We start from the raw sequence: 23,857 nt of genomic DNA, 5'->3' as shown, positions 1-23,857 counted from the left end.
CAGATCATGGTTCTCATTGATTGGTGGAAGTGAGGTGCAGTCAGAAATATAGCTATATGTCGCCACTAGAAATGAGGTCAAGTCAGAGGATGTAATGAAGACGTTGTTGGAGGATAAACAAAAGGGTCAGAACCAAAATCAAGACAGGGACCAAGAAACTAATCCAAGGAGGAAAACAAAAGCCTAACCCAGAAAGAAAGACAAGGTCAGTCAGTCGGTAGCCACCGGTGTAGAGGAGAAGGGTCACTGTCCAGACCATAGGGGAGACAGCAGGAGTCTAGGAAACAAAACTGGTTGGAAGTCTGTGGAGGTGTCACACTAGGTACGGGGAAGTACCAAGCGAGCAGCGAAAAGGAAGTAAAGGGAAACCCTGTGTCTAGGAAAATGGAAGATGGTAACCCCTGACCAAACCTACTGCTGGTCCCTGAGGTCCCTCACCACCCTAGATAGGTTCCTCACTTGTGCGCTGAGCCAGATACCTGACCCTAAGTATTCCTAGTCCTGGACCCTAAATAGGGAACGGGTAGGATGAGCTCTTCTTCAACCCCACTAACCACTATACTAAACACAAGTAGGACACACAAGGGAAAAAGCATGAACAACTTATCTCAAGATGACACCGGTAGAAGTTTCAGCAACGTTTTCAACAATGATAGCTCAGAGAAGTACAAGCCACCTACTTACACCCAGGGCTTGAATGAACTGAAGAATATCACCCACACCAGTGCAAGGAAGGAAGGGGTATTTAAACACCAAGAGAATACTGATGATCAGCAGCTGGGTGGAAGGTGAGCTCCTGCTGGGTCCAAAGGGGGAAGAGATGAATCCAGCAGGAAAGCTACTTATACCAATGAATACTGACAGCAGGAACAATGGAAAGTCAGGGAGCATTCTGTGCTGCCAAACGCTGTGACCGGCTATGGCCAGAAACCACCTGAGTGTCTGTCACCCGTGACACACCCCTGAAAGGAGGCAACCGGAACTGGGCGAGGTGACTTGCATCTTGCCAATTGGACATAGCGGGAGTAAACACAAAAAATTGTGTCGGCGTCATTGATCTTTTTGTTCTGCAATGGACCAATCAGAAAAAAGGTTATTTTTAATTATTTATCCAGTATACATATTTTAAAAGAAAAAAACAATTACCCATAGTTTTTAATGTTGAATATAAATTGAATATTTAACACAGCGAGCTGTGCATGTGCCATAATGTCTCCCCCAGGCCACATCGCAGGAGACAGACGAGGTATAGAGAACACCAGCTGAGCAATGCACAGAACTGCTGTGCTGAGATGAAAACGATCACATCTGTGTGAAATACTTTTGTCACTTTTTTTGCTATTGAACAGTCACCAGCTTGGCCTCGTTCACAGCGGGTAGGAGTCTTCTAAATTTAGTAATACAGTGAGATAACATGAATCGCATCTCCACCCACAACCCATTATACATGGATGCTATCAGCCATTATACAGTATACAAATGTGCAAAAAAAGGCCACAAGGTCATTTCTCACTGCACTGCAAGCTTGATCCATGATGCATTGTTTTAAAGGGAATGTGTCACCAGTTTTCTACCACCTTATCTCAGACTACCATGATTTAGGGACAGAGATCCTGATTCCAGAGATATATCACTTATTTTACTAAGTGCTACAGTTTTTATTAAAAACTGTTTTATCTGTTGCAGAACTACCAGTTCACTGAGCTCTGTATAACCCCACCCACTCCACTGATGGGCAGCGATCTGTATACACTCTACATAGGCAGAAAGCAGCCAATCAGTGATGGGGGCATGGTTGGTATACATAACAACAGGCCTCTTAGTTCTCTTGTGATAATGCCCTGCTTATTAAACAAAGATTGCATAAAAACTATACTAAGAAGCCAGTAAGTGAAATATCATTGGAATCAGGGTCTCTGATTATAGATAATATTGACCTCAGATTAGGTAGAAAAAACCTGATGACTGATTCCCATTAAATTAAACAAAAATTTGGACAAGGATAATGTCACGGGTGTGTCACGTGTGACAGACAGTCATGTAGTTTCTGGCCACAGAAAATTACAGCATCTGGTTGTGCAAGATGCTCCCTGACTTTCCATAAATCCTACTGTCAGTATTCATTGGTATAGGTAGCTTTCCTGCTGGATTCGTATAAGAGAAAGACCTCGCATCACCTCATGTAGGTGCTCAGGAGAAAAATTGAATAATAGTATGTGGTAACTCCGGCACACTAACTATTTCCCATAAAGATCAAAAAGACACAATAAAGTTGATATCCAAATCCTATTCTTTTATTTTGTCAGTGCAAAAATGTGAAGAAAGTGCTGTAAAAAGGTCCGCCAGATAACGTTTCGGCCAACCGGCCTTCCTCAGGTCGGACAAACTGGATAACAACAGGATATGGGAATGGGTAAATGTGAAGGTTACAGACCAATGTGCTCAACCTGTATTTAGGTACAGTACGAGTATGATGTGAGACTCAGGAATCACAGAATACTAATGTGGATCCAGTCATGCTCGGACGACCAGTCAGGGTCAGGGGCTAATGGCCGCACTGAGGTCGGGGCATATGAAGGAAGGTCTGGTAACCAGCAAGGTGGCTGCCTGGCAGTTGCTCCAGTGATTTAGCCTAGGAGAAAGTCCATGGAACGAGGCGGCAGGAGTCCAGGTCACTACCGGCAGGCGTAAGTGGTGATGTGGAGGTACACCGCGCGTCCTGTGGAGGGGACAGAACACTTTCAACACATCCTATCAATACATTATATATATATATATATATATATATATATATATATATAATGTATGTATATATATATATATATATATATATAAAATGTATGTATATATATATATATATATATATAGATAGATACACACACACTATATAGATTTACAGATATATATATATATATATATATATATATAGATTTACAGAGATATATATATATATATATATATATATATATATGTCAGGGCCGGGAGGACTGGTGGGCCCAGGAGGTGGATCCACTGGACCGAGTACCCCACCGGGGGGCAGAGTACACGGCAGCCGGAGCACTGGCGTGGCCGGGACGGTTATAACCGGGTCACTAGGGTCACAGAGTTCTATAGGATACTGCAGGAAACAGGCACAGGTACCCGGTAGCAAAGGACAAACAGTAACAGGAAACAGGACACAGCACAAGGGGACCTGAGCACCTAGCTCTAAAGACAAGCAAAAGGACACGTTGATCAGGCCCCGCCCACATGGAAAGGCAAGTCTCATATACCCAGCACAGCCCCATGTCATTACCTGCATCAGGTGTGCTGGGCCCATAAGACCAGGAGAGTGGGCGCGGCCTGGTCCTATACAGAACCATGAGGCCAATACTCAAAGTCAGACTCCTGAGACCAGGAGCAGGAGTCAGGGGAGCAGGAGCGGGAGCGGCAGCCATGCCTGGTGGACACATGGAGTGGATCAGTGGGTAAGGAGTGGTGCTGGGACACTGGGAGCGTGACAGTACCCCCCCCTCTAAGCCCCCCCCTCCGAGCACAGAACCCCAGGGGCACCCCGGATCGAGACACCGGGCCGGGGCCCGACGCAAAGGCGGGGAAGGACCTCTGACCCCGTACCGCCTTCTTAGCCGCACGGCGCTTAGCCGATCTACCAGCAGTGGCAGCGGGGGCAACGGGAAGAGGAGGACCGACAGAAACAGTACTGACATCGTGGAGAACCGGCCCGGGCGACTCGGACCGGGCACAGGACGGTGACTCATCCCCGGTAGCTGGTGGCATCAGAGTCTCAATCGTCGGGGACGGTGGAACGACGCTGGGGTGCGTCATCACTTCCGGTTCCGGTGGCACCACAGGCACAAGTGCCAGGATCTGTGGTACAACGCTGGACTGCGTCATTTTCTCCTGTTCTTGTGACATGATAGGATCAGGTGCCAGGGGCTGAGGGACGGGCTGAAGACAGGTATCATGGCACGAGGGACTCCAGCGAGAGATTGCGCCGGAGCGCCAACTGATGTCAGGATCATGGAGTTTAAGCCAGGGCAGACCCAGCAGGAGCTCAGGAGCCATTCTCGGGATGACATAAAACGCAATAGTCTCAGTGTGCAGGGTACCAATACAAAGTCTCACGGGTTCGGTGGTGTACCGGACAGGTTCGTATAATTGTTTTCCGTCCACGGAGGCGAACCAGAGGGGTTTTGCAAGCGGGATGACCGGTATCCGATAACGGTCCACGGTAGCTTGTTGGATGAAATTACCCGCTGCTCCCGAATCAATGTGAGCCTCTGCCGTGAACTGGGTCTTCTCGGTCGTGACCTGGACAGTCTGTGTAACCGGGACTGACGGGATTCCGGTACCAAGGGTGGCGGTTCCCACCATCCCTTGGACTTGGGGTCTTCCTGGCCTCTCAGGGCAAGAGCGGAGCAGATGTGAACCGCTTCCACAATAGAAGCACAGGCCCCGGGCGAGTCGCTCTGCACGACGTTGCTCGGCTTGGCTCAGCCGGTCTATTTGCATTGGCTCAGGAGTGGAGTCGCAGAACGGCAGTGGCGGGGGAACGGTAGACCTCTGCGGGACAAAGGCGTGACGGACTGGTCGCTTTTCCCGGGATACCTCCTTGGTTCGTTCCTGAAAACGGAGATCAATCCGGGTGGCTAGTGATACCAAAGCATCCAAGGTACGGGGAACATCACGACCGGCTAATTCGTCCTTGATGCGACCGGAGAGCCCCTCCCAGAAGGCGGCAGTCAAGGCCTCATTGTTCCAGCCTAGCTCGGAGGCAAGCGTGCGGAACTGAATGGCGTATTGGCCGACGGTCAGGGTCCCTTGGCGTAGCCGGAGGAGCGAGGAGGTAACCGCGGTACTGCGTCCCGGTTCATCGAAGGTACTTCGGAAAGCCTGCAGGAATTCCCGGATGTCGGTCGTCACCGGATCCTCGTTCTCCCACAACGGATTTATCCAGGCCAACGCCTCGCCTTCCAGGTGGGACATCACAAAGGCTATCTTGGCTTGGTCGGAAGCGAAGAGGTGCGGGAGTAATTTGAAGTGCAGCGAGCACTGGTTCAAAAACCCCCGGCAGTTCTTGGGGTCCCCGGCATACCGAGGCGGAGCAGCGAGGCGAAGTTGCGAGGCTGCAGAGACAACAGGTTCAGACGTAGAGACTGGTTGCTGCGTGGACTCAGATGAGACGGCTGTCTGTAGCGTATATAACCGGTGGTCCACGGACGCCAGGAATTTCAGCATCCGGCTCAGGGTTTCACGCTGTTGTGCCAGCTCTTGGCGCAGCTCAGCCAGCTCTGATGTTTGTGCTCCAGCGGGATCCATGGCCTGATCAATCTGTCAGGGCCGGGAGGACTGGTGGGCCCAGGAGGTGGATCCACTGGACCGAGTACCCCACCGGGGGGCAGAGTACACGGCAGCCGGAGCACTGGCGTGGCCGGGACGGTTATAACCGGGTCACTAGGGTCACAGAGTTCTATAGGATACTGCAGGAAACAGGCACAGGTACCCGGTAGCAAAGGACAAACAGTAACAGGAAACAGGACACAGCACAAGGGGACCTGAGCACCTAGCTCTAAAGACAAGCAAAAGGACACGTTGATCAGGCCCCGCCCACATGGAAAGGCAAGTCTCATATACCCAGCACAGCCCCATGTCATTACCTGCATCAGGTGTGCTGGGCCCATAAGACCAGGAGAGTGGGCGCGGCCTGGTCCTATACAGAACCATGAGGCCAATACTCAAAGTCAGACTCCTGAGACCAGGAGCAGGAGTCAGGGGAGCAGGAGCGGGAGCGGCAGCCATGCCTGGTGGACACATGGAGTGGATCAGTGGGTAAGGAGTGGTGCTGGGACACTGGGAGCGTGACAATATATATATAGACTGTAAATATACCACACCTTTTATTTTTTTGAGCAGTATATGTACAGCATATATATATATATATATATATATATATATATATATATGCTGTATGTATACCATATGTACTATTCAGAGCAGAAAAGTGAACATTATTCTGAGGTTTAAGTGGCCAATAAAAGTCATAAAAGCAAAAAGACACCGCGGTAGCAATCGGACGTGTGACTGTTGAGATGATACAAATTATATATAAATGAGAAGGATTGATGAAATACTTTGTTGTCATGAATTATTTAACAAATACATTTCTTGGAGGAATTGAAGAAGCGTGGCTGATGTGAGGGCTCATACGGTATGGGCACTCAGTGGGTTGTTAATTATTGTTTATATTGATCTAGACTAATGTGTCACGAGGAGATTGAAGGCCACAAAAAAGGTCTTTGGAGAAGAGCAGCGCATCAACTTAGAATGAACAATATAGTGTTCAAAACCCATAGTATCTCTTTTTCTCCTTCAGTAGAGACTGTACTTGACGTCGGTGGTTTTGTGCTTCCTATTCGACCAATACCGTATATATCAGGATGCCTCCCTTCTCTTTGCATATTGGCCTCCACCTTTCTCTGCTCCATATTTCTGATACCTTTATCAGTGTTTTTTATCTGTTACCACTTCTATCATTGCACATTATGATTTGGTTGATTCCTTGGTTGTTCTTTCATAAATTAACTATTTTAAGAGGATCTAGCACCTCCTAAAAAACTTTGAGACCAAAATAAAAGGCTGTCCTCAAATATACAGTATACAATTGGATAACCTAGAAAAATCTTGTTGTCAGGAGTGTGCTGCGCCCTGCTGTAACCTCTGGGGTATCTTGAATCATAAATACATGGTCTCTGGCTGATCTCAGGTCCTCTTGGCAATTATTATGAGTGGAGCGGAATTATTTCCTTTCTGTGCTGAAGGGGTTAAGAGGGTCTTTATTTTCCTCCTGAGAATCCTTGTAGCTTTAAATCTCAGTTGATGAACTTTATCACCACTCCCTCTATTTCAACTCCTAACTCTCTCCTATGCCGGTTATAGCTCTTCTATGCTGATGCTTCTATGGTGAAGTTGTTCCAGTTGAAGCTGTGGAGTTCTTTCCAGTAGAAGTTGTGATATCCCCCTCTGGAGAAGCTTTGGAGTTCCTTTTTGTATTTTGTCCCACTTGTTTGCCTCTCTCCCCATGTAGTCTTATTACAGTACTAAGACTAGCTACCTTAAATACTAGCTAGTGCTAGTTCAGGGTCAGCCTAGGCCTAGGCACGTGATCGTGTACAAGGGGAAGGACCTGTCTAGGGACAACAGGGAGGTCAGAGTTCAGACTCAGGTGAGTGTTAAGGGGTGACCCTTCTTTCCTCTCCCTAATGCCAGGGCCTCCCTTTTACCTTTTCCCTGGCGTTCCCCTCTTGTTGCACCGCACGCTGACCATTTCGTCGCTACGGCACGACACTTGTCTAATTTAGTATAAATAGCTCTGGCTGTTTAAAGGCCCTCATACACATTGGACTAATGTTGACTGAGATGTCTGATATCACCAGTTTTGGCTGACACTCTAATGTGTTTGGGGGCACCGATCATCTGATTGTTAGGGAACATGTTGATTGGGTATGTCTTATTTCGAGCTGTCGGTCGCTTTGTTCTCCTGTAGAGAAGCCAACATCAGAGACGTCTCGTAGAGAACGCAGGAGTGCTCGGATGAATAAGTGCTCCTGTACAAGAGTGCTGTCCCAGATGGCTGTAGGCTGAACAATTGTCCGAAGCATCGCTCAGCTGACAGCCATCCAATGTATATGACCTAAGAAAAGCAGAAATTCTTTCTTCTGTGGGAGAGCTAATTTGCATTCAATTATTAGTTACATGGAGTCTTAAAAGGAAACTGAATGTTCAGCAAAATATGCATAAGGCTATGTGTCCACGGGAGAATGTTGCTGTGGATTTTTCTGCATCAAAATCCGCGGCTTTCCCGCAAAATCCGCACCTTTTTAAAGGTGCGGATTTGCCGTGGATTTACCATGGATTTACTGCGGATTTGCCGCGGATTTGATGCGGATTTTGGTGCGGATTTTTTTTCTTTTTCCCCAAGTTTAAAGCCAAAATCCGGATGAAAATCCGCAACAATAATTGACATGTTGCAGATTTTTCCGGATCAAAATCCGCACCAAATCCGCAGCATGGGCACAGCATTTCCAAAATGCCATAGAAATGGCTGGGAAGTGCCGGAGCTGCAGATTTTCGGGAAATCTGCGGCTTTTCCGCGAGAAATCCGCGGCAAAATCCGCGCATTTTCCGTAGCGTGGACACATAGCCTAAGGGTACTTTCACATGACCGTCCTGTTGTTGCGGTCCGCAAAAAACAATCCTGTTTTTCCACAGATGCATCCGAGTGACATCCGCATCCGTTCCATATATGGTCCGTGCAGTGGCGTAACTAGAGATTCATGGGCCCGGTGCAAAGTTCAGACCTGGGCCCCCCCTCCACATACACCGACACTTGGGGTACAGGATAATGATGCTGACACTTGGCTCTTACCCACAGCACCCAGATTTCCCATGATCTGAAATCCCTCTATCAGCACCTAGCCTTCCTATGTTCTGATATCCATCTTGTCCTCGGCACCCAGCTTCCCCATGCTCTGCTAGACATCATTCCCTCAGCACCCAGCTTTCCCATTTCAGAGCATGGGAAAGCTGGGTGGTGAGAGATGTACAGCAGAGCATGAGAAAGCTGGGTGGTGAGATATGTACAGCAGAGCATGGGAAAGCTGGGTGGTGAGAGATGTACAGCAGAGCATGAGAAAGCTGGGTGCTGAGGGAAAGCTGTATAGCAGAGCATGGGAGAGCTGGGTGCTGAGAGAAGATATATAGCAGAGCATGGGAAAGCTGGGTGCTGAGAGAAGATGTATAGCAGAGCATGGGAAAGTTGGGTGCTGAGGGCAAGAGGCAGCAGAAAACGTTCCCATCCCCTGATTGTATCTTAGTCCCTCGTATATAGTTCTCCAAATACAATAATGGCACCCACATAGCCTTCCAAATAGTATAAAGGGTCCCACATAACCCTTCATATATTAGAATACGCTTCCATAGTCCTCCATGTATTATAATGCATTTCCCATAGTTCTCCGTGAATTATAATTCACCCCATAGTACTCAATATATAATACTGCACCACATAGTCCTCCATATATTATAAGGCACCCCCATAATCCTCCATGTATAAAGTAGCCCTTCAATTATTATCATGAATTTATCATAGTTCTCCATGTATTATAATTGACCCCATAGTTCTCCATATATTATAAAGCAGCCCAATAGTCCTCCATGTATAAAGTAGCCCTCATAGCCCTCCAATTATTATAGTGAATTTCTCATAGTTCTCCATATAATATAATTCACCTCATAGTACTCCATATATTATACTGCACCACATAGGCCTAAATGTTTTATAATGCACCCCCATAGTCCATGTATAAGGTAGGCTCCATAGTCCTCCATATATTATAATGTAGCCCCCATAGTCCTATATGTGTTATAACGCAACCCCATAAAACTTCATATTGTATTATGCAGCCCCATACTCCTCCATGCATAATGCACCCCTATATTCCATGTATAAGGTGTCCTTCATTTTGTATTATGCAGCCCCCCCAGACCTCCATATATAATAATGCAGCCAGCCTCCCCAGTCCTCCATGTATAATAATGCAGCCAGCCTCTCCAGGCCTCCATGTATAATGCAGCCTCTCCAGGCCTCCATGTATAATAAAGCAGCCTCCCCAGACCTCCATGTATAATGCAGCCTCTCCAAGTCTCCATGTATAATAATGCAGCCTCCCCAGACCTCCATGTATAATGCAGCCTCTCCAGGCCTCCATGTATAATAATGCAGCCTCCCCAGGCCTCCATGTATAATGCAGCCAGCCTCTCCAGGACTCCATGTATAATATAGCAGCCAGCCTCCCCAGGCCTCCATGTTTAATATAGCAGCCAGCCTCTACAGGCCTCCATGTATAATATAGCAGCCAGCCTCCCCAGGCCTCCATGTATAATGCAGCATCTCCTGGCCTCCATGTATAATGCAGCCTCTCCAGGCCTCCATGTATAATAATGCAGCCTCCCCAGACCTCCATGTATAATGCAGCCTCTCCAGGTCTCCATGTATAATAATGCAGCCTCCCCAGACCTCCATGTATAATGCAGCCTCTCCAGGCCTCCATGTATAATAATGCAGCCTCCCCAGACCTCCATGTATAATGCAGCCTTCCCAAGCCTCTGGCCACCGTGTACTCACTAATTTATATAAAAAAAAAACAAGTACTCACCCTCTCTCTTCCAATCTCTAAATAAAAAGTATGCTTTACATTCAGCATCCTAGCACCAGTATAGTACCAGTAAAGCAGCGGCTTTACTTTATATATGAAAGCCTTGCTGGATGGTTGCCTTTAACTTTGAGTGACAACATAGTTAACTAAATTTTAAATTTTTTTTATGTCTTGTAGCCCATTTCATAGTGTTTGTTGGTGAGGTCGGTGTTCAGAGACCCACTTGTATCACTCAAACCAAAGGCAAGAAACACTCAGCTTATATTCGATCACAAATTGCTGTACAGGTTCAATAGGAAGTCTATGCAATCATGCCTCACATTTACACTAATGACCAATTGAACCAATTGGCGAGGGTCTCACGATCTCTACTGATCAACACCATGCAATTGAAGCTACAAAATAGCAAAAATATTTCAAAATTTAGCCTCCCTTTATGTAGTCAACTGCTAAGGTGCACTGTAATAATAATTCTCATCTTTCAGGGGCATTTCTTATTCCGTACTTCATCATGTTGGCCATTTGTGGAATCCCCCTCTTCTTCATGGAGTTGTCTTTAGGCCAATTTTCCAGCCTTGGACCACTGGCAGTGTGGAAAATTAGTCCACTTTTTAAAGGTGAGTGCAAGCAGCTTTTTTCTTGTTCTGTATTAGGAGGCCTTTAAAGATCCTTACATACTCATGGGTCTATCTATACGTTTCTCACTCCCCATTGCGCCATTGTTACGTTTATCAGATCGAGAACCATTGTGGCATGGCCATTAAGAATTCAGGCAGTGCTATGGGATTTTCATGCTGCAAATGTGATTCTCCTATCTTTGTCTCTACTCCAAAGGTGTTGGCATGGGCATGCTGCTAATTGTCGCCCTTGTAGCCATCTACTACAACATGATAATAGCCTACGTGTTATTCTACCTCTTCGCCTCCCTAACCAGTAGTTTGCCCTGGGAACATTGTGGCAACTGGTGGAATACTGATCTCTGTCTGGACCACCATCTCATCCGAAACAGCAATTCTGCGATGCCAATCAACATCAGCAGCACAGTCAGCCCAAGCGAAGAGTACTGGAGGTGAGTGTGGGGGTAACCTAAAATGGTCTCCACAGGTTATTGTTTTTTAGACGAAAGAACCAGAAAAAGATTGATATGATAATGTTCGATGTAGTAGAGTTGTCAAAGTAACCAAAAATTATCAATAACATCTACCTATCCATCTTATATTGTGATTTCTATGGTCAATGCTTCCACTGAAGTCGCTACGTTCTTCACATACAAGGGAGTTCTGGAATTGGAGATCCGGGACAAATTCGGTGGAACCTGTGTCTGTGTCTACTCTTGGCCTGGGTCATTGTGTACCTCTGCATCCTAAAGGGAGTCAAATCATCAGGCAAGGTATGGGTTATAAAAAATTATAATCTTAGTTCATGACAGAAGAATGAAAATGGCAACATTTTCAATTAACCCAAGAATATAACTAGATGTGCAGCACCAATACAGGATACTCAAGAACTTCATTACCATACACTTACAGAGTAACTCCCATCAAAGTTTTAATCCTCATAATCTATTGCAGTTGTCATATTATTTAGCACTGTGGACTTACAATTGCCCATTTTGACTTTCTACCCACTTAATTATTCTGTTTTCCATTAGGTCTCTGACATCACTTGATTAAAAACAGACTCGCCGAATCATTCTAAGATCTATATAGAAACCGGAAGACTTTTCCCTGTATGAGTCATCCCTCTTCAACTCCTGACCCAGCTGTTTCTGTTTTCTCTCCTGCCATTGATTTTTGCAGTGATGACTAATGACCGAGCACTAAAGTGCTTAAGTGCTCGTCACTCGAGTCGAGCAGGTTGGACGCTCTGATGGGCTCAAATTGAGAAATGAGTATAATGGAAGTCAATTATTGGACAGTCTGCTCTCCACCCACATACAGCCAGCCATAAACAAGCATTTCCAGGATAGGGAGGGCATGTTTTTATTAACACACATTGTCTGAACACATTGTTTTTACCCCCAGTGAGAGCCATTCAGAGACTGAAAGCGACTCTCACTGGGGTGCCCACTCCTATTATTCTCTGAAGGGGGCGTGGAGCAAATAAATCCACTGTGCAGGGAACAAGCTCTTTGCGTCGGATCAAGCACCGAGCCGTACCCAAGCACCCCGATGCCGAGCATTGAGCAGTGGCAAGCACACTCGCTTAGCATTAGTGATCAGTAATGCAGGAAACGTGACTTCCTGTTTCTACATACTGTAGCTCTTAGAAGGATTTAGCCAGTCTGTTTTTAATCCCATGATGTCATAGACCTAATGGAAAAGAGAAGAAATAACTGGGTAGAAGTGAAAAATGAGGAATTGTAAGTACACAGTGCTATATAATATGATGACTGCAACATATTATTAGGATAAAAATTTTGATAGGAGTGCTTCTTTATAGAGGCTTTTTGGTTTGGGAAAACTTCTCTCCTTTGACTGAAGGTTGTTTTTAAAAAAACAAACTGTACTTTGCTCACTCTCTGCAGGTCAAGTGTTGAGTCTCCACTGCTACTCCCTGTGTCTGTTACTGAATACATCACTTATGTCATATCCACAGCGCCGCAGCCAATAATTGAGCTAAGGGGCTCTGCCTGATTATATGGCCGATGAGGTCACGGTTGGTGTGATGTCAATGCTGCAGACAATAATAAAAATCAACAGCAGTGCCGGAGACTCAGTTCTGGACCTGGGGAGGGTGATTAAAGCTCAGCTTGCTTTTTTAAAACAAACTGAAGCAGAGGTATGGGTTGGTTTTTTTTTTTCAAAACCAGACCATTCCTTTGGGGGTTTTGGAGCTGAAACTAAGCAGAAAATGATGGAAAAGAAACTATCCAAATTCCCCTCCAAATCTCAAAACTTCTCAAAGAATTTGAATTTCTGCTCGTTTTTTTGCTCTGAAAACACAACAAAAAGATTTTGTGTGTATATAGCTTTAGGTTATGTCTTTTAAACAGATTTAACAAAGCAAAAACTGAACAGAACCGCCAAATTTTTTAGGCATTTTCAATTTCTGAGGAGGAATTGGAGAGTTTCTGCTATAAAACTTCCTAAGGAAAAACTCTATATGCAAATAGTCTTAAATCAAAAAAGGTCAGTGGAGCCTCTGTTAGGAGTCTCGACACAGAGGATAGCCAGATATCCCTCCGGGAAGGACCTAGCCAAGTAGTGGCTCTTTTTAAGGAGACCACCATAACCCCCATATTAAGTGGTCCTTTTAGTCAATATCCAACCCTTTGACGAGTTTAAGGATATGACAAGGGAAATACCAAGGCACAAATCAAAAAAGGTCTGTGGAGCCTCTGTTAGCAGTCTCGACACAGAAGATAGCCAGATATCCCTCCGGGAGGGACCTAGCCTAACAGAGGCTCCTCGAACCGTTTTTTGATTTGCATACTTCCCAGGGGGCAATGCACCTAGGATTTCACTGTGTTGAGCGCCTTTGCTGGCTGCCAGCAGTGTTTTCTCTGGCTGATCTCCCTGAGATCAGTGATTGTTTCGTCCAAATAGTCTTAAAAGTAGTAAGGTCTTATTCTTCTAGGAAGCTTGTCCAAATCCTGCCATGTAAATGTCCACTGCTTCCCTCTATGTTTAGGTGGTCTATTTCACAGCAACGTTCCCATATGTAATCCTGATCATGCTGTTAATCCGTGGAGTGACATTGGATGGGGCGTGGATTGGAGTAAAATTCTATCTCACCCCGCAGTTTGACCACTTGTTGTCTTCAAAGGTAAATAAATAATGGTTAAAATGAATGTTTCCTACTTAGGCAGAAATGTATTTTGTGCAAATTTCTTTTTCCTAAACTTCCTCTTGTTTATACTTGGTACGTTGTGTAAATGTTGTCAACATAAAGATGCCTTAAAGTGGATCTACCAGATTTTATAATACAACTTGCCTATATTCTTTAATAGTTTCTTTAAATCAATGAGGCTGGTGTACTTACTGTGAAAATCCATGTCAGGGCTGTATAATACTAAGATGAGCATTTTAGAAACCCAGACTAACAGCTGCAGCTTGTAAAGAGCAGGGTGAGATCTCAGCAGGGAGGAGGAACACTAAGGCTGTGAGCAGAGTTAAAGGGAACCTGTCACCAGATTTGGCGACTGTAAGCTGTGACCACCACCAGTAAGCCCTTATATACAGTATTCAAGAATGCTTTGTATAAGAGCCCAGGCTGTACTGAAGAATGTGAAAAAATGTTTTATAATACTCACCTAGAGGGCAGTCCGGTCCAAAGGGTGTCGCTGGTCTCCGGTCCGGCACCTCCTACGTGCTGCGATCGCCATTCTCCTTCTACCCAGCCCAGTATGGATGACACATCTGCGTCATCCAAACAGGCTGACATTGCGGTTCTGCGCAGGCGCAAGGTAAGGTTACAGACCACCCTTGCATGCGCACTACAATAATTTGATCTGCCCTCAGCAGGGCAGATCAAAGTACGCCTGCGCAGGACCTCAATTTCAGCTAGTGTAGATGACATAGAATACGGACCTCAGAAGAAGGGGGACGACGATCGCCGCAGAGAAGAGGTGCCGGACCAGAGAGCAGCGACACCCATCGGCCCGGACCATCCCCTAGGTGTTTTTTACATTCTACAGCATGGCCTGGGCTCTTATATGTATGCAATTTATATTGTGAAAGCTGCTTTAATCTGAAACTTTGATTTATTTATTTTAATTTTTTTTTACCACCATGTTTTTAAGTTGAACATTTTGTGCTCTTTAATCTATTACTAAATCTTTGTTAGGGACAGAATTTTTTAAGGGAAAATAGAGATAGTAAAAATTATAACATTCTGTCTTCCTTCAGACTCCGTCTTGGGATACGTACGCCTTTTTGATTACTTTTACTCTTTTTACAGGAGACAATGTGACCAAAAAACAGAAATTTGGCATTGTTTTGTGGTGTTTTTCGTACTTTACCGCCACAGTCGTTTTAAACTACAGATCATTTTAGTTATAGTGATAGCAGTTGGGTGTAATTTTTGTTCTATAATTTTTACACACACAAAGTATTTTTCAGGAAAAAATGACCTCATAACTAGATATGAGCGAAACAATTTACATGTTCCTGGTCCAATGCCAAGGTCACTATTCTGAGGTTGCTGGAACCACCTTCCACTTTTTGACATCCCCAACTCTTGTTCTGATTAGCTAGTTTAGAGCTACGTCATCGTTGCAGCGTGGCAAAGCCATGACCTCACGCCAATCAAAAGAAGAGCCATGGATGACAGAAGATAAGTGGCGGTTCACATCAGGGCTTCCATCCGACGGCTACCGAATACTACCCTGGGCCGAGGACTTGTGATTTTTTTTTTTACTTGTCTCTACTGATAAGAGTATAAAGATCCTAGACCTAAGGGGCTTTATTATCCCACCGACTGTCATGATAACAGATTGGAAATTTACTGTCTGACATGTTGTGATGGGGCGGTGACAATAGAGATCATAGCACTTTTGGCTCAAGCAACTGAGAGGTTTAAAGGGGTTGTCCACTACTAGGACATTTTTTTCTGATTCCCCATGTTTCCCCCCCGGTAAAATAATAAACTCTACACTCACCTCCAGTACCGGCGCCATTCCAGCGGTGTCTGGGATCTCAATGCCGGGGCTCATGTGGGGTTGTGATGTCACATGAGCTCCATGTCCAATCAGCGCCGGCTTCTGTTTCCCCGCCTTAGGACCAAATGAGTTAATCAAAAGAAAGCAAGCGCTGTGCCGGCACTCACTTCCTGGTGATTGTTCGTTTGGTCAAAAGGTGGGGAGAAGGAAGCCAGCACTGATTGCACGAGGTGCTCTTGTGATGTCACAACCCAACAAGAGCCCCTGCACCGTGATCCTGGAGACCGCTGGAAGGGCACCATCATGGGAGCTGAGTATCGGCTTTATTATTCTACCGGGGGAAAACATGGGGAGTTAGAAGAGGTTGTCCTAACACCTAAAGGGGGCTTTACACGCAACGATATTGCTAACGATATGTCGTCGCGGTCACAGAATTCGTGACACACATCCGGCGTCGTTAGCGACGGTGTTGCGTGTGACACCTATGAGCGAGTGTTAACAATCAAAAATACTCACCTAAACGTTGATCGTTGACACGTCGTTCATTTTCAAAAAATCATTGCTGGTGCTGGGCGCAGGTTGTTCGTCGTTCCTGAGGCAGCACACATCGCTATGTGTGACACCCCAGGAATGACGAACAACAACGTACCTGCGTCCTCCGGCAACGAGGTGGGCATGACTTTCATGAGGCTGCTCTCCGCCCCTCCGCTTCTATTGGATGCCTGCCGTATGACGTTGCTGTGACGCCGTATGAACCGCCCCGTTAGAAAAGAGGCTGTTCGCCGGCCACAGCGACATTGCTAGGAAGGTAAGTACGTGTGACCGGTACTAGCGATTTTGTATGCCACGGGCAGCAATTTGCCTGTGACGCACAAACAACAGGGGCGGGTGCTTTCATGAGCGTTTAAAGCAGCCTTAACTCCTTTAACATCCGTGATAAAAAATTATCTCAGATCCCGGTCATTGAAGCAGAGTGTTAGGTAAATGGGTGCAGGGTTTATCATTTATGTAAGGTCTGAGTTCATAGACTTCAACGATGTGATCCCTCTCCTATATCCATGATATGTCCAGATTTTTACTCATATTCAGCTGATACATTGTGCATTTAATAACAGGTGTGGATAGAAGCGGCCCTGCAGATCTTTTATTCCCTCGGTGTCGGGTTCGGGGGGCTTCTGACATTTGCATCCTATAATACCTTTCATCAAAACATTTACAGGTAAATATGAGCTTTTGCTTCTTCCTGTTCTGGTGACAAATCTGTTTACGAATTTCTAGAATTAAAAGAAATGAACACTGGATAGAAAATAAATGCAAATACTGGAAAATTAATATCTGTCCTATGAGATCCATCACAATCTGCTGAGCAATGTATTCTGCCGACCGCCAAAGTCATATTCACCTCGAGACCTAGGTCCATCAACTTTTCCCCACCAGTTCTACATTCTCGATTGCTAGATTTTTTCTGCCCACAATGTCATTTGTTATGAGGAAATCATCAATCACCCAGCCTTTTTTTAAAAGCCGTTATAGTATCTGCCATTACTACCTCTTGTGGTCGGCATTCCACAGTCTGACTGCTCTAACTGTAAAGAACCCTTTCCTTCTTAGCTGTCAGAATCGCCTTTCTTCCACCCAGTGGCGTAACTAGAGTTGGATGGGCCCCGGTGCAAAGTTTAGACCTGGGCCCCCCCCCCTCCACATACACAGACACTTGGGGTAGGGGATAATGACACTGACACTCGGGGTACAGGATAATGACGCTGACACTTGGCTCTCACCCACAGCACCCTGAAATCCCTCTATTAGCACCCAGCTTTCCTATGTTCTGATATTTATCTTGTCCTCAGCACCCAGCTTTCCCATATCAGAGCATGAGAAAGCTGGGTGCTGAGAGATGTATAGCAGAGCATGGGAAAGTTGGGTGCTGAGAGATGTATATCAGAGCATGAGAAAGCTGGGTGCTGAGAGATGTATAGCAGAGCATGGGAAAGTTGGGTGCTGAGAGATGTATATCAGAGCATGAGAAAGCTGGGTGCTGAGAGATGTATAACAGAGCATGGGAAAGTTGGGTGCTGAGGGAAAGAGCCTTTTTCCCTCAGCACAAAACGTTTCCATCCCATACTTGTATCTTTGTCCCCCTTGTATAAAGTTCTCAAAATACTATAACAGCCCCCACATAGCCTTCCAAATAATTGTATAAAGGGTCCCACATAACCCTTCATATATTAGAATGCAGATACATAGCCCTCCGTATATTATAATGCACCCCCATAATCCTCCATGTATAAAGTAGCCCTTCAATTATAATGCATTTCCCATAGTTCTCCATGTATTAAAATTCACCCCATAGTTCTCCATATATTATACTGCACCACATAGGCCTCCATGTTTTATAATGCACTTCCATAGTCCATGTATAAGGTAGCCTCCATAGTCCTCCATATATTATAATGTAGCCCCCATAGTCCTATATGTATTATAACACAACCCCATAAAACTTCAGATGGTATTATGCAGCCCCATACTCCTCCATGTATAATTCACCCCTATATTCCATGTATAAGGTTTCCCTTCATTTTGTATTATACAGCCCCCCCCAGACCTCCATTTATAATGCAGCCCTATAGACCTCCAGTATAATGCAGCCTCATAGACCTCTATGTATATTACACCTCTATATTCAATGTATAAGGTGTCCTTCATGTTTATTATGCAGCCTCACCAGGCCTCCATATATAATAATGCAGCCAACCTCTCCAGGCCTCCATGTATAATATAGCAGCCAGCCTCCCAGGCCTCCATGTATAATATAGCAGCCAGCCTCTCCAGGCCTCCATGTATAATATAGCAGCCAGCCTCCCCAGGCCTCCATGTATAATATAGCAGCCAGCCTCCCCAGGCCTCCATGTATAATATAGCAGCCAGCCTCTCCAGGCCTCCATGTATAATATAGCAGCCAACCTCTCCAGGTCTCCATGTATAATATAGCAGCCAACCTCTCCAGGTCTCCATGTATAATATAGCAGCCAGCCTCTGCAGGCCTCCATGTATAATATAGCAGCCAGCCTCCCCAGGCCTCCATGTATAATAATACAGCCAGCCTCCCCAGTCCTCCATGTATAGCAGCCAGCCTCTCCAGGCCTCCATGTATAATGCAGCAGCCAGCCTCTCCAGGCCTCCATGTATAATAATGCAGCCAGCCTCTCCAGGCCTCCATGTATACTAATGCAGCCAGTCTCTCCAGGCCTTCATGTATACTAATGCAGACAGCCTCTCCAGGCCTCCATGTATACTAATGCAGACAGCCTCTCCAGGCCTCCATGTATACTAATGCAGACAGCCTCTCCAGGCCTCCATGTATACTAATGCAGACAGCCTCTCCAGGCCTCCATGTATAATAATGCAGCCAGCCTCTCCAGGCCTCCATGTATACTAATGCAGCCAGCCTCTCCAGGCCTCCATGTATACTAATGCAGCCAGCCTCTCCAGGCCTCCATGTATACTAATGCAGCCAGCCTCTCCAGGCCTCCATGTATACTAATGCAGCCAGCCTCACCAGGCCTCAATGTATACTAATGCAGCCAGCCTCTCCAGGCCTCCATGTATAATGAGCCTCCCCAGGCCTCTGGCCACCGTGTATTCACTAATATATATATAAAAAAAAAAACAAGTACTCACCCTCTCTCTTCCTGCTCTGTCTTCACGTCTCCTCATTCCACTGCTGCTGTCCTCACTGCTCTCCTCATTCCCCAGCCACTGCTCTCCTCCTTCCCCAGCCACTGCTCTGTCCTCACCGCTCTCCTCCTTCCCCAGCCACTGCTCGTCCTCACTGCTCTCCTCATTCCCCAGCCACTGCTCTCCTCCTTCCCCAGCTGCTGCTCGTCCTCACTGCTCTTCTCCTTCCCCAGCCACTGCTCGTCCTCACTGCTCTCCTCCTTCCCCAGCCTCTGCTCGTCCTCACTGCTCTCCTCCTTCCCCAGCCTCTGCTCGTCCTCACTGCTCTCCTCCTTCCCCAGCCTCTGCTCGTCCTCACTGCTCTCCTCCTTCCCCAGCCACTGCTCGTTCTCACTGCTCCCCTCATTCCCCAGCCACTGCTCGTCCTCACTGCTCCCCTCATTCCCCAGCCACTGCTCTGTCCTCACTGCTCCCCTCATTCCCCAGCCACTGCTCTGTCCTCACTGCTCTCCTCATTCCCCAGCCACTGCTCTGTCCTCACTGCTCCCCTCATTCCCCAGCCACTGCTCTGTCCTCACTGCTCCCATCATTCCCCAGCCACTGCTCTGTCCTCACTGCTCCCATCATTCCCCAGCCACTGCTCTGTCCTCACTGCTCCCATCATTCCCCAGCCACTGCTCTGTCCTCACCGGTCTCCTCTTCCACCTCTGCTCGTACTCCCCCCTTCTCCCGGTGCTCCAGTCGGCATCCTCCTGTCCTGTGCTCTGAGCACAGCAGTCGCACAGGAGTGACGTCACCGCGCAGGCACGGGGGGAATGATGATGCATAGAGTGCCGCCGGCAGCCCTATGCTTCAACATTACTGTGCGCGGTGTCGGGGGAGGGGGCCCCACTGCCGCCGCTGACACCAGGCAGCGGGGCCCGGTGTCGGCAGCGGCAGCGGGTCATATAGCCGCCGCGTGTTTTGTGACAGATCAGTGCAGCTCCTCCCTCACTGACAGGAGCTGGCTGCTGAACTGCCGGGCGGCCGCCGGGCCCCTAGGCTCCCGGGCCCAGTCGCAATGGCGACCGCTGCGACCGCGGTAGTTATGCCCCTGCTTCCACCCATATAATTAGTGCCCCCTGGTCCTTAGTATTGTCTTTGGAAGGAATAAGTCATGTGCCAGTCCTTTGTATTGACCACACATGTATTTATACATATAAATGAGATCTCCTGTGAGGCTTCTTTTTTTTTAAGCTAAACAAGGCCAACTTTTCCAACCTCTCATCATATGATAGACCTTCCATCCCATGTAATAATCTAGTTTACCCATATTTGAACTGACTCTAACTTCTGAATATCCTTTTTTAAATGTGCAACCCATAACTTGATCCCATATTCTAGATATGGCCTTACACCTGATTTATAGAGGGGTAACAATACGTTGAGATAACAGGATCTAATATCTTTTTATACACCCTAAAATCTTGTTTGCTTTAGCAGCTGCCTCCTGACATTGAGTGCTGCTGCTCAGCTTATTTGTATTGAGAATACCCAAGTCCTTCTCCTGTTCTGTAGTCCCGAGTTTACTTCCATTTAATGTATATACAGCTATAGGATTACTCCGTCCTAGGTGCATTATTCTGCTTTTTAACATAGGAATGTTATCTCCAAACAATGAAAGAATTGATAGTGAAATTGAATTGTTAAAATGCCTAGCTTTCTTTGACACACAGGGTAACATTCATTTTGTTAAAAAGGACCTTTCTTTTTTTTTAATTTCTCCTCCCTATTAGCAATCAAAGTACGGTATTTGGCACCTAGTGAGTTAACTTTCTTAAGTACAAGTGGATATCAGCAGACAGTTTTTACTGGGGGTGTGCACTTCTTTTCCCTGTATAATGCTGACCAATCATAAGCAGACAGCAACACTGAAAGGAAAGACGAACATGCCCCCACCATAGCTTAGAGCAGATTTCTTAGTGTGAGATGTAATGATACAGCCTTGATTTCCTGGTATAACCTCCTGCATGAGTCAGTGTGGGGTCAAGGGCAGAGCAGCTGAGATTAACCGTGTCACATTACAAACCCTTCTAGCAGCTCTCCTGTTTACTCAGTGTTTAAGATGCAGTGCTGTAACTAGATTCCAAAGGGCAGTGATGCACATGTTGTACGTGGGACCCCCCTGTATATTAGGCTCTCGTAGGATTCTAGAACCAATGAAAACATGTATGGTGCCCTCCCCCTCTTCATTATGTAGTAATGTCCTATATCCTGGTATAAATGTCCCCCATCCTAGGTCAATTCCAGGTATATATGTCTCCCATCCTGGAACCCTTCCTGGTATATGTCTCCCCTCCTGGTATATATGTCCTCAATCCAGGGACTCCTCCTGGTATATATGCCCCTCATTCTGGTATATATGTCCTCCCACCCTGGTATATATGTCCCCATCCTGGGCCCCTTCCTAGTATACTGTATATGTACCCCATCCTAATATTCTATGTCTCCATCCTGCCTCTAACGTATAAAAACCCTCAAAACATTCTACTCGCCTCCCTTGGCTCCCATGATGTGCAGCATCCTGTTCTGCTGCTGGCACAATGGCCGATAGCTGACATGGGTGTGCCTGCTATGGTGATGCATGACATCACTGCCATGCAAAGCCAATACCAGGCATACAAATCTCAGCTGCTGGCCAGAAGCGTGTATTGCAGTGTAGGGACCCCATGAGACCTTTCTCCAAAATACTCCAGCTAAATATGCATGCTTGGACACACATTCAGATGAAGTAGGCGCTGTGGTTGGTGGACCCTTCTCCTGCACAGGCTCTGTTGCACCTTCTGTGATTGCGATTGGTACACCCCTACGTAGATGTAATCATAATAATGTCTATTGTGCTCAAGCAACTTGTAATTGTTCTGCAATGAGAGCCGGGCTGTTCTTGACTACTCCTGTATGAGACGTAATGAGACCCTGCTCTGATCCCATTGGAGAGTGATTACAAGCTGAGCACAACAGATGTAAGTATGTTACTGACACTATCAGCTTTTATCCCTGAACAAGAAGTATGGTAAAGGGTAGTACAGTACAGTTAACAGTGCTAAGAGAAGAGGAGAGCTGATAGAAGGGTCTGTAATGTGACACAGCTAAACTCAGCTGTACTGCCCTTTCCCTCACAAGGCCTTATCCAAAAGGTGTTAATCATCTATGCTTTCTAATCATGCAGGAGGATAGACCAGATCATTACATTTCACACCTCAAGTGAGACTGCTGAGACCCGGAACGATAACCACCTACACCCCAGTCTAATGCAAAAAAAAATCATAAAAGCAAATTCCTTAACACTAGAAGTCTCAGAGAGGGGTCATTTAACATTTCTACCATTGGAACCCTATGGAGCTCGAAATTTCTGGGACTTCTAGTGTTAACCAAAAATCTTTTAATGGGTGAAGTTTAATCACAGCAAAATAGGATAATAGTTTTATATCACTCTAAACAAGGCACAAAAGGCCGAAAGAACCATATAAATGTGAAATCACCAGATGAAACCAGCAAACTGCCTACATGCAGGCCCAAAATGATTCACTTGACCGCTTTTGTGACTTCAATAAACCAGGATCAAACCATTAGACTTAAGCCCGCTTTACACGCTTCAATATATCTCACAATCCGTCGTTGGGGTCAAGTTGTAAGTGACGCACATCCGGCATCCTTTGTGAGGTATCTGCGTGTGACATCTACTTGCGATCAGGATTGAACGCAAAACCGTTGATCGCAAACACATCGTATCATTCTCTAGAATTGAGCGTTTTGTTGCACGAACCTAGTCAATTGTAACGTGTGACATCCCTCATACGATTTTGGTGTCTGAGGCTATGTGCGCAGGTGTGCGCTCTGCACCGTAGCTTAAAAAAGGTCTGCTTCAGAGCGCAGCTGAAAAGCTGCGTTCTGAAGCGCCTCACAATGTCTGTCATTCACTAATCTCTGTCAGTCCGTCACTATCTCTGTCCCTCACTCTCTGTCCATGTCAGTCTATCCCCCTCTCTCATATACTCACCGATCCCCGATGCTGCACTGCATTCACACTGCTCCGGCGGCTTTTACTGTTTTTAAAAAGCCGGCCGCCCATTAAACAATCTCGTATTCCCTGCTTTCCACGCCCACCGGCGCCTGTGATTGGTTACAGTGAGACACGCCCCCCACGCTGAGTGGCAGGTGTCACACTGCACCCAATCACAGCAGCCGGTGGGCGTGTCTATACTGTGTAGTGCAATAAATAATTAAATAAATAAAAAAAACGGCGTGCGGTTCCCCCCAATTTTAAAACCAGCCAGATAAAGCCATACGGCTGAAGGCTGGTATTCTCAGGATGGGGAGCTCC

At 46.3% G+C, this 23,857-nt stretch overlaps 1 protein-coding gene across 2 annotated transcripts in view; it reads left to right on the top strand.

Annotated features, from left to right (window-relative positions):
* The window catches only part of SLC6A7 (solute carrier family 6 member 7), a 192,829-nt gene that overhangs the window by 38,983 nt on the left and 129,989 nt on the right, over positions 1-23,857 (top strand). For both annotated transcript variants that reach the window (XM_075344365.1, XM_075344364.1), the window contains exons 3-7: positions 10,700-10,831; positions 11,049-11,283; positions 11,466-11,604; positions 13,848-13,982; positions 16,932-17,035. In XM_075344365.1, the coding sequence (XP_075200480.1) occupies positions 10,700-10,831; positions 11,049-11,283; positions 11,466-11,604; positions 13,848-13,982; positions 16,932-17,035 (745 nt within the window). The remainder of the gene's footprint in view (positions 1-10,699; positions 10,832-11,048; positions 11,284-11,465; positions 11,605-13,847; positions 13,983-16,931; positions 17,036-23,857) is intronic.

This window comes from Anomaloglossus baeobatrachus, chromosome 4 (assembly GCF_048569485.1).
Source record: "Anomaloglossus baeobatrachus isolate aAnoBae1 chromosome 4, aAnoBae1.hap1, whole genome shotgun sequence".
Taxonomy (NCBI): Eukaryota; Metazoa; Chordata; class Amphibia; order Anura; family Aromobatidae; genus Anomaloglossus; species Anomaloglossus baeobatrachus.
Note: the sequence above shows the minus strand (reverse complement) of the source record. Positions and strands in the feature narration are given on the sequence as shown.